The 10,230-nt window shown below is 38.7% G+C and overlaps 4 protein-coding genes across 9 annotated transcripts; 2 read left to right on the forward strand and 2 right to left on the reverse strand.

Moving 5' to 3' along the window:
- The first annotated feature begins 22 nt into the window (after positions 1–22).
- Positions 23–4,366, forward strand: LOC104708120 (putative pentatricopeptide repeat-containing protein At5g09950). The gene is made up of 5 exons (XM_010424617.3): positions 23–249; positions 352–3,326; positions 3,400–3,484; positions 3,723–3,798; positions 3,879–4,366. Exons 1-2 carry the CDS (start codon positions 235–237, stop codon positions 3,307–3,309), a joined length of 2,973 nt encoding a protein of 990 aa, XP_010422919.2. The 5' UTR covers positions 23–234; the 3' UTR covers positions 3,310–3,326; positions 3,400–3,484; positions 3,723–3,798; positions 3,879–4,366.
- A 49-nt stretch (positions 4,367–4,415) lies between these two features.
- On the reverse strand, positions 4,416–5,027 carry LOC104708119 (uncharacterized). Its single transcript, XM_010424616.3, has one exon. The coding sequence runs from the start codon at positions 5,025–5,027 to the stop codon at positions 4,416–4,418; it is 612 nt and encodes a 203-aa protein (XP_010422918.1).
- Positions 5,028–5,847: 820 nt separating this feature from the next.
- LOC104708122 (ABC transporter F family member 2) lies at positions 5,848–8,783 on the forward strand. 6 transcript variants are annotated; one of them, XM_010424624.3, is made up of 8 exons: positions 5,848–6,802; positions 6,870–7,211; positions 7,301–7,441; positions 7,542–7,721; positions 7,794–7,949; positions 8,031–8,132; positions 8,213–8,341; positions 8,422–8,783. In XM_010424624.3, the coding sequence occupies exons 1-8, from the start codon at positions 6,008–6,010 to the stop codon at positions 8,620–8,622; spliced, it is 2,046 nt and encodes a 681-aa protein (XP_010422926.1). In that variant the 5' UTR covers positions 5,848–6,007; the 3' UTR covers positions 8,623–8,783. The 6 variants fall into 6 exon arrangements, 3 of the variants coding, with proteins under 3 accessions (XP_010422926.1, XP_010422924.1, XP_010422925.1); XR_015564336.1 differs by having other exon boundaries at positions 5,921–6,802; positions 7,301–7,453; positions 7,852–7,949; XR_015564337.1 differs by having other exon boundaries at positions 5,921–6,802; positions 7,539–7,721; positions 7,852–7,949.
- Positions 8,687–10,054, reverse strand: LOC104708121 (DNA-directed RNA polymerase II subunit 4). Its single transcript, XM_010424620.3, has 6 exons — positions 9,799–10,054; positions 9,554–9,662; positions 9,386–9,463; positions 9,236–9,269; positions 9,072–9,140; positions 8,687–8,976 (listed from the first exon to the last, which is right to left on the reverse strand). The coding sequence occupies exons 1-6, from the start codon at positions 9,845–9,847 to the stop codon at positions 8,899–8,901; spliced, it is 417 nt and encodes a 138-aa protein (XP_010422922.1). The 5' UTR covers positions 9,848–10,054; the 3' UTR covers positions 8,687–8,898.
- Positions 10,055–10,230: the final 176 nt, after the last annotated feature.

Raw genomic sequence — 10,230 nt, forward strand, 5'->3', positions numbered from 1 at the left:
CCTTTGTGTGTGTGAGATTGTTGTTTCTTATCGGACCGTATTGGGCTCACTAATAAAGCCCGTTAAAACAAAGCATGCTAGAAAAATCTCGATACAGTGAAACGCTGTCGTTTTTTACGTCAGTTAAACGTCACTCCACTGAGAGAGTTCTGTTTGTGTGTTGGTCGCGCGAAAAATTCGATTTTGTTTTCTTCTTCTGGGTTTATGATTTGATTTGGCTGCTCCTCTCCTCTCATGTCGTTTCTAAACGTAAGTCTTCTCCATTTAACTAAACCATGTTTGGTCGATTTCATAGTTACTGAGGTTGATCATGACTTAATTGTGTTCCTCTTTTCTTTTTTTTTTGGTCAGAGCTGCGTTGTTGGACATAGAGGAGCTGCTAAACTCTTACATTCCCGGTTATATAAGAATGGTTTAGAAAAAGAAGTCTACTTTTGCAACAATCTCATCAATGCTTATCTTGGAACAGGAGATTCCGTCTCTGCACGCAAGGTGTTTGACGAAATGCCTCTGAGGAACTGCGTTTCCTGGGCGTGTGTTGTTGCAGGGTATAGCGGTAATGGGGAACATAGGGAAGCTTTAGTGTTCTTGAGAGATATGGTTAAAGAAGGGATTTTTTCAAATCAATACGCTTTCATTAGTGGGCTTCGGGCTTGTCAGGAGTTAGATTCTGTTGGGATTCTTTTCGGAAGACAAGTTCATGGGCTGTTGTTTAAGCTTTCCTATGCAGTTGATGCAGTAGTTTCTAATGTGATCATATCGATGTACTGGAAATGTGTAAGGTCTCTTGGTTATGCTCTCCGTGCTTTTGATGACATAGAATTTAAAAACTCTATGTCATGGAATTCGATTATTTCGGTTTATTCACAGACTGGGGATCAGAGATCTGCGTTTAAGATGTTCTCTAGCATGCAGTGCGATGGTTCTAGACCAACTGAATACACTTTTGGTAGTCTTGTAACTACTGCTTGTTCTTTGACTGAACCAGACGTTAGTTTGCTCAAGCAGATCATGTGCACCATCCAGAAGTCTGGTTTACTCTCAGATCTTTTTGTTGGCAGCGGATTGGTGAGTGCGTTTGCAAAGTCTGGCTCATTAAGTTATGCTAGGAAGGTTTTTAATCAGATGGAAACAAGAAATGCAGTCACCTTAAACGGCCTAATGGTTGGTCTTGTGCGACAGAAATGGGGAGAAGAAGCAACGAAGCTCTTTATGGATATGTATAGCGTGATTGACGTTAGTCCTGAGTCATACGTGATTCTTCTGAGCTCATTTCCTGAGTATTCTCTAGCTGAGGAAATAGGTCTGAGAAAAGGCAAAGAGGTTCACGGACATGTAATAACAACTGGCTTAGTTGATGTTATGGTTGGTATTGGGAATGGCCTTGTTAATATGTATGCTAAGTGCGGCTCAATAGCTGATGCTAGACGTGTTTTCTGTTTCATGATGGAGAAAGATTCTGTCTCCTGGAACTCCATGATCACTGGTCTTGACCAAAACGGCTGTTTTCTAGAAGCAGTGGAACGCTACCAAAGTATGAGACGACATGCAATCTTGCCTGGGATTTTCACACTGATAAGTTCACTAAGCTCATGCGCAAGCTTGAGGTGGGCAAACCTAGGACAGCAGATTCATGGAGAAGGCTTCAAATTAGGGCTTGATTCGAATGTTTCGGTTTCAAATGCTCTTATGACACTGTATGCAGAGACTGGCTATCAAAATCAATGCTGTAAGATATTTTCCTCCATGCCAGAGCCAGATCAGGTGTCTTGGAACTCTATAATAGGAGCGTTAGCTAGTTCAGAAGGGTCAGTACTTGAAGCTGTGACATGTTTTTTGAGTGCGCTTCAAGCGGGACAGAAACTTAACAGGATAACCTTTTCAAGCGTTCTCTCAGCTGTGTCATCCCTTTCATTTGGTGAATTGGGGAAGCAGATACATGGGCTAGCGTTAAAGTACAATGTTGCAGATGAAGCAACAACTGAAAATGCGCTCATAGCTTGTTATGGGAAGTGTGGAGAGATGGATGGGTGTGAGAAGATATTTTCTAGAATGTCAGAGAGAAGAGATGATGTAACTTGGAACTCAATGATCTCGGGGTATATACATAATGATCTCCTTCCTAAGGCCTTGGATCTGGTCTGGTTTATGTTGCAGATGGGTCAGAGGTTGGATAGTTTCATGTATGCGACCGTTCTTAGCGCGTTTGCTTCGGTTGCAACGCTAGAGCGTGGCATGGAAGTGCATGCTTGTTCGGTGAGAGCTTGTCTAGAATCTGATGTGGTAGTTGGGAGTGCACTTGTTGACATGTACTCCAAATGTGGAAGACTAGATTATGCTTTGAGGTTTTTTAACACAATGCCTGTAAGAAATTCATATTCTTGGAACTCTATGATTTCGGGCTATGCACGACATGGGCAAGGAGACGAAGCTTTGAAGCTTTTTGCAAATATGAAGCTCGATGGCCAAACACCACCTGACCATGTTACATTTGTGGGAGTCTTGTCAGCTTGTAGTCATGCCGGTTTGGTTAAAGAAGGGTTTGAACACTTCAAATCTATGAGTGATTCTTATGGCTTAGCTCCTAGGATTGAACATTTCTCATGTATGGCTGACTTGCTAGGCCGTGCAGGTGAACTTGATAAGTTGGAAGGTTTCATTGATAGAATGCCAATGAAGCCTAATGTTCTCATATGGAGGACTGTACTTGGGGCTTGTTGCAGAGCAAATGGTCGAAATGCAGAATTAGGGAAGAAAGCAGCAGAAATGCTTTTTCAACTGGAGCCAGAAAATGCTGTAAACTATGTGCTACTTGGTAACATGTATGCTGCTGGAGGAAGATGGGAAGATTTAGTAACGGCGAGAAAGAAGATGAAGGATGCTGATGTGAAAAAGGAAGCTGGTTATAGTTGGGTTACCATGAAGGATGGAGTCCATATGTTTGTTGCTGGGGATAAGTCACACCCAGACGCTGATTTGATTTACAAGAAGCTCAAGGAGCTCAACAGAAAGATGAGAGACGCAGGTTATGTGCCACAGACTGGATTTGCCTTGTATGATCTAGAGCAAGAGAACAAGGAAGAGATCCTGAGCTATCACAGCGAGAAGCTCGCTGTAGCTTTTGTTCTCGCAGCTCGGAGGAGCTCTACGCTGCCAATCAGAATAATGAAGAACCTCAGAGTTTGCGGTGATTGCCATTCTGCCTTTAAGTATATATCAAAGATCGAAGGGAGACAGATAATTCTAAGGGATTCGAACAGGTTTCATCATTTTCAAGACGGTGAATGTTCGTGCAGTGATTTCTGGTGATACCATGAGTCTCCAAGGTAGGAAGATCATCAAACTCAAATAGAAGTTCCTTTTAAATGATGTATTCATGGTTGTTCTGTTTTTTTTCAGATGATTTTACTTGGATTCAGCATTTATTGGCTTAAACCATTGTTCTTTCCTCTGCTGGGATGCGAAGTTCAGATACATCAAATCAGTGAGTTACATACAACATGTGCATTTCATTATATATTAAACTTAAAATATGTCTGTCAAGTTAAAACTCTTTTCCAATTTCGAAAAGATGTGTGAAATAGCTCACGGCTCATATGACACTATTCGCTGGAATTTTCCAATAACAGTGACCTCAAAAATCTTACTCAACAATAGCAGAATCTTGGATATAGTTATTGCTTAATCTTTATAAACTGAATGGCTCTTCCCTTTCTGAATAGGCGAGTTGTGTGTTTGAGGAGCTGCAAGTGCCGCTGAAAGATGGAATTTTCTGTTCTTGAGGTTTACAACAAAGAGGTATTATTTCTCATGTCTTACATACAAATATCATTTTAGCTCTCTGAAAGATCATACTTTAGTTTACTCTGAATATGCAGGTTTTTGGTTAATCTTGTTAACGAGGCTCTAAGAGTATATATGTCTTGCATTAGGCGATGAAAATTTTAACTGTAGTGCTCCAAAGTCTGAATGGCACAGATGTTATGTTTTGCTTAGTTGCCTCATGGAGGTTCTCGATGGCGAGTTCACTTTGTAAATGCTGCCTTTATCTGAGGGTGTTGGTGTTGTTTATCTTACATACATTCAAGTTATGCCGCTTCGCCTACTGGCTGCTTCTGTCTTAGCTCGAGGCTTCCACCACACAAGAAAATCGAAGACAGTGGTTAAATGTGTGCGGTATAATTCACCAAGCTTCTTCTTTCTCTTATTCACTAAAATTCTCACCCTTTTCTGCTCTTTATATAGGTATCGAGGATTTGGCTCGACAGAATGATCCTTTCGAAAATCTATTGTTTAAGAGTGTTTTGTAATGATAAATTTCGGATAAACAAATAAAAGATAACATGATTTATTAGATTGCATCAAATTCTTTCTAACCAATACATAAAAATTAAGCATTACATGTAAAGAACCGATCAATATAAAACTCCAAGCGGGACTTTGCCTGAGGAAGACCGTTTCAGGATCCCCGGACCCAACTCCATACCACCATAATTCCATTTTCCGATAGTATTACTTAGAACAGGTCTTTGACTCAACATTTGAACCGGAGGATTTCTCCATTTTGGAATCGGACCGGTTATGAACAATGGCTCAACCAACGATCCAGCTTCAATGACAGCTTGCTGGAACTTACCGTTCTCCGGCAAGACTCTTCCGAGTCCTATAATCTCCAGCACAAGGGTCTCAAAATCTTTTCTGTTCTCCACAGCCATCTGGTTCGACCGGAAGCTGTAACACTCAGAATCGTACGTCTCCGGCGAGGAATAGACAGTTGAGTTGGAGACGAGATCCATCGACGACGCTGAATCATCGGAGAAGTTATTGTAACTATAGATTTGATGATCGTCTTTGGCTTCTGAGTAACAATAGGGTATTTGTTGTTCTTCGGACAAGAAAATGGTGTTGAAGCATTCCTGTAGTCTGGAGAGTTCGGCGAGTGAATGTTTCAGATGTTCTCTTGCTTCGTCTCTTTCTTGAACAGCAAGTCTCCATAGATGAACAAACTGCAGAGTTTCTTGGTACATTTTCTTATATATTTTCTTGAGAAAAAAATGCTCTGCACAAAGATGATTATTAATAATTCGTGTATTATTGGAATCAAATATACTAAAAGAAACATATACCCCAAAATCAAGATCTTTCACGCCAAACCATCCATGAGTTTCATCGACTCTTTTTGTTGTGAAAATTGTAAATCTAGCTAGAACGATGAAGAAGAATTAAGAAATATAAGGTTGCATTCATGTATAAGACGCTAAAATGTGTACATTAACTAAGAGTGTGTGTGCATTTATATTTTATAACTAGTATTTCAGTGTTCTAATTTAATGTCCCTAAATTGTAATGGAAAGACTTTATATGTTCTTATCGAAATTGTGATTATTGGAGAAGATCCTATTGATTCACTTGCACTGTATATCGACATATAGGCGATTTAGTTTTTGCCAACTTCTATATAAGGAGATAAGACATTCTAATCAGGGAAATATTATATTCAGAACGATGGTTCTTTCTCTTAAGAGTAGTGGCATAGATTAATTACTTTAGATTTTGTACGATATGGACATAATACTTTGCGGCTTTTTTTACTACTAGCAGTTAATTTTTATTTCCTTAGTTTGATTTAGCTGAATAATTAAGGAATAATTAATGCACGAATCACCAAAAAAAAACATTTAGGTCTTGATAAGAGTTGGTATATTGTAAAAGTTGAAATTGTTATGCCTACTTATTTTTGACCTAAAAAAAAAAACATATCAGATTAGTGCCTGATTTGTAAAACCGGTGACGTGGTAATCTAATCCAGTGGCTATTTAGTTTGGCACGTGGGAGTTTATGAGCCTTGAGCTTCACATGCATACGTGTGTGTTTGTGACACTTCGCTCACACGTTATAGAAGCCTCGAGAGGTCGTTTTGCAATTTTTGTTCTGTTTTTGTTTGTTGTCTCAAAAGTACATTTTCAACAATCGGAATTGTTCGTTTGATGTCTACATTATATCAAAAATGGGATTAACAACGAATCTCCATAGCCTAAACCTTCGTTCTACCTTGTTCTTCACTAATCCACTTCCTTGCCCTACACCATTCACCTTGAAACTCTCCTCTGTTTCTAACCCTAGACGAGTAATCTCTGATATCAGAGCCCAAATTCCCACAACCAGCTCCAATTCAGAGCTTGAATCGCTCTTCTCGACCGAAGACCAGGATCAGAAGCAGATCAGTAAGCAATCAAACAATGGTTCGTCTTCGATTTCGTCAGGAGTGAGACTTGAAAACATTAGCAAGAGCTACGAAGGCGTCACAGTGCTAAAGGATGTGAGTTGGGAAGTAAAGAGAGGTGAAAAAGTGGGGTTAATCGGCGTCAACGGTGCGGGGAAGACGACACAGCTCAGGATCATAACGGGTCAAGAGGAACCTGATTCGGGAAACGTGATTAGAGCCAAACCCAATTTGAAAGTCGCGTTTTTGAGTCAAGAATTTGAGGTTTCTATGGGGAAGACAGTGAAGGAAGAGTTCATGAGTGCGTTTAAAGAAGAGATGGAAGTAGCAAGTAAGCTTGAGAAGTTGGAGAAGGCGGTTGAAGAAGCTGTTGATGATTTGGAATTAATGGGAAGGTTACTTGACGAATTCGATTTGTTACAGAACCGAGCTCAAGAGGTTGATTTGGATTCTATCGATGCGAGAATTAGTAAGCTGATGTCTGAATTAGGGTTTGTGTCTGAGGATGCAGATAGGCTTGTGGCTTCGTTTAGTAGTGGATGGCAAATGAGAATGTCACTTGGGAAGATTTTGCTTCAGGTAATAATGAGAAATAGTGATTCTTTTTAATTCCGTATTGAAGCTAATGTGTGGTTTATGTGGACAGAGTCCAGATTTACTTCTTTTGGATGAGCCAACGAATCATTTGGATCTTGATACTATTGAGTGGCTTGAAAGTTACTTGAATAAGCAAGATGTGCCTATGGTCATTATATCACATGACAGAGCGTTTCTTGATCAGTTATGTACCAAAATTGTGGAAACTGAAATGGGAGTGTCGAAGACTTTCGAGGGTAATTACTCTCAGTATGCGATTTCCAAGGCAGAGTGGGTTGAAGCTCAGTATGCTGCTTGGGAGAAGCAACAGAAAGAGATCGAAGCAACAAAAGATTTGATTAGTAGGCTAAGTGCTGGAGCAAACTCTGGTCGAGCTTCTTCAGCAGAAAAGGTAAGAAGAAGTAGCAGTAAAATTTAGTACTTATGAACCAGAGGATGTGTGGAAAGTGCAAACTTACTTCTCTTGATTCTTATAAACAGAAACTGGAGAAGCTCCAAGAAGAGGAGCAAATAGAGAAGCCATTTCAGCGGAAACAAATGAAAATCAGGTTTCCGGAATGTGGATTAAGTGGAAGATCTGTAGTCACTGTTAAGAATCTTGAATTTGGCTTTGAGGATAAAGTGAGATGCATGGTAGCATTAGACTAACATTGTTTGGATAATTCCTTTTATTGTGTGTGTGAGGTCTTGTGTTTTGATCTGTGTGTTCTGATGCTAGCAGAAGTTATTTAACAAGGCAAATCTAGCTATAGAGAGAGGAGAGAAAATCGCTATTATTGGTCCGAATGGGTGCGGTAAAAGTACACTATTGAAGCTGATTATGGGTTTGGAGAAGCCTATGAGAGGTGAAGTAATACTCGGGGAGCACAATGTATTGCCAAACTACTTTGAGCAGAATCAGGTTTGTTTTGTAATGAAGAAAGGGCTTATTAGTTGGAATCAGAAATATGGTTTTACTCACTGTTGGCTATAGGCAGAGGCTCTAGATTTGGATAAAACTGTGATTGAGACGGTTGTTGAAGCTGCTGTAGATTGGAGAATTGATGATATTAAAGCTCTTCTTGGTCGCTGCAACTTCAAAGCTGACATGTTGGATAGGAAGGTCTCTCTTTTGAGTGGTGGTGAGAAGGTAAAATATTGCCTATTTCTATCCTCAATATAAAACATTGTCTCATTCATGTTCTTCATCGCCATTTTTATGGGGTCTTAGGCACGCCTTGCATTCTGCAAATTCATGGTGAAACCATCCACTCTACTTGTCTTGGACGAACCCACCAATCACTTAGACATACCTTCAAAAGAAATGCTCGAGGTTTCTAATCATACTATTCTCTTTTATGTTGGCAAAATTGTTCACTTCACTTCTGATTCTCTGATACCTGCTTTCATCAGGAGGCAATAAGCGAATACAAAGGCACAGTCATCACAGTCTCTCATGATCGGTACTTCATTAAACAAATCGTTAACAGAGTTATTGAAGTCAGGGATGGTGGTTTAAAGGACTATACAGGAGACTACAATGTAACACAATCCCTATCTTAGTTTAATCGTTCATTACTTTTGCCACATTTATTCATTTTAGACTGTGTAACTGTTTTTAGTATTACCTGGAGAAGAATGTGGAAGCTAGAGCAAGGGAGTTGGAGAGGGAATCAGAATTGGAAGAAAAAGCTCCAAAAGTGAAAGCAAAGTCAAAGATGTCAAAGGCTGAGAGAGAAGCAAGGAAGAAGCAAAAGATGAAAGCGTTTCAAGCTTCCATAAAGAAGTCAAAGTCCAGCAAAAATGCCAAGAGATGGAATTGAAAGCTTCACACATAGCTTTAGGTGTAGTATGTATATATATAGTGCTATACATTACTCAATATAGTGAAAAGGAATTGTTATATATTTCATTGAAAGCTTGGATCATCCATTGTAAATTACATTCATTCAACAAGAAGGTATCATTCCAGAGTTTCTGGGCATGAGAAAGCTTATATAATCTCAGACATGGAAAATTAACTTCAGAGATATTTGATCAGACATCAGCTAGACCCTGCTACATGTTCTTCGTCTTTTAGATCTTGAGAATCTTATGCACTACTCGAACCTCTTCACAAGGGAGAGATCATTGAGCATCTTCTCAATTGCTTCATCATCATGAGCTCTTCCTTTTGTCTACACAAAAGAGAAAGCTTACATCATCTCAAAATCCACTGACATAACAATACTATTTATCCTTTTGAATAGTAGAAAAAGTAGAAAATATTTACCTTAAGAGAAGGAACCATTGCAACAGCTTCTTCAACAGTTTCAGGACAGAGATTGCCAAGAACACAGAGCTGTTCAATAACGAACAAAGCAATGTTTTAAGTCTTCCACCGAAACGACTTAATAGATAACACAAAATCGAATCTAAAAATATTTAACATCTTACCTCAAACTCAGTGAGTTGATGTCTACTCAGAATTCTATTAAAGTTGAGTTAAGGTAAACATGTTACGGTAATGGGGAATTAAGAACAAGCATGTCAAAAGCAAAGACTGGTTAAAAACTATGAATCAACTAAATTCAGAAAAAAGGATACTCTCGAACTTGTCTAACAGCATCAGGATTCTTGTAGCGGCTGAATCGCTTCACATATTGTAAGGACTTCTCAAACACTCTGCAAGGAGAAACTTGTTCTTAGTCTCCAAGATCGAAAGCTTAGGTTATTTCATAATTGCTAATATGAAACTTTAAAAAAAATTCTTACTGAGAAACTTGATTCATAGGATCCTCGGAGACTTGCTGAAGCTGTTCATACTTGTGCTCAAGGATCAACGATACTTCACAGTTCATTAAGCACTTTGCCTTCAAAAACTCTTTTTGTTGTCAAGAGAAAAAATAAACCCAATCAATTTCAGTTAGAAATCAATTGCATTAAAGATCAATTCGATGAAACAAAACAAAACAAAAACCCTAATTTTGAGGGTACACAGTTTAGAATAGAGAAAGTACCATCTCCGATCTTGAGTTCGGCGGCGTTCTCTTCTTCTTCTCCGGACATGGCGATTTTATCAATGAGGCAAATCGAACCCTAAAGGTTTTTTTGGTTTGTTTGTGTTCCGTCTAATAACGGAAGCGAATATAGGAATTATAGACGAAAGAAATAGTTTACTCTCGTTCACCGCAGTTTATATAAGAAAAAAGAAAACTTTATAACTCAGAAAAAGGAAAAACAGAAGAGGTTAATCAGAAAAATGTTAAAAGAGATAAAATAATGGATTATTGTAATTTATATTTCAACAATTTCTCCTATTTTACAGTGGATTAAAATTATGACGGTGTTATATTATCGATTTTTTTTAATTATCTGAAAATAATATATCACATGTTTAGATGATGGAAATAGATAAATACAGAAAAATAAACGTAATTATCTCGTAACAA

The sequence above is a fragment of the Camelina sativa genome, chromosome 8, assembly GCF_030686135.1.
Source record: "Camelina sativa cultivar CO46 ecotype springtype chromosome 8, ASM3068613v1".
NCBI classification, from domain to species: Eukaryota; Viridiplantae; Streptophyta; class Magnoliopsida; order Brassicales; family Brassicaceae; genus Camelina; species Camelina sativa.

What these genes read in the sequence shown, in the direction of transcription:
- LOC104708122 (XM_010424622.3), top strand. Translation starts at nt 6,008, where the DNA reads ATGGGATTAACAACGAATCTCCATAGCCTAAACCTTCGTTCTACCTTG. An exon ending in TTTTGAGTGGTGGTGAGAAG is followed by an intron (nt 7,950 to 8,030) that starts GTAAAATATTGC and finishes ATGGGGTCTTAG; the next exon opens with GCACGCCTTGCATTCTGCAA. An exon ending in ACTATACAGGAGACTACAAT is followed by an intron (nt 8,342 to 8,421) that starts GTAACACAATCC and finishes AACTGTTTTTAG; the next exon opens with TATTACCTGGAGAAGAATGT.
- LOC104708121 (XM_010424620.3), bottom strand. Translation starts at nt 9,847, where the DNA reads ATGTCCGGAGAAGAAGAAGAGAACGCCGCCGAACTCAAGATCGGAGAT. An exon ending in GCTGTTAGACAAGTTCGAGA is followed by an intron (nt 9,270 to 9,385) that starts GTATCCTTTTTT and finishes CAACTTTAATAG; the next exon opens with AATTCTGAGTAGACATCAAC. An exon ending in ATCAACTCACTGAGTTTGAG is followed by an intron (nt 9,141 to 9,235) that starts GTAAGATGTTAA and finishes GTTATTGAACAG; the next exon opens with CTCTGTGTTCTTGGCAATCT.
- LOC104708119 (XM_010424616.3), bottom strand. Translation starts at nt 5,027, where the DNA reads ATGTACCAAGAAACTCTGCAGTTTGTTCATCTATGGAGACTTGCTGTT.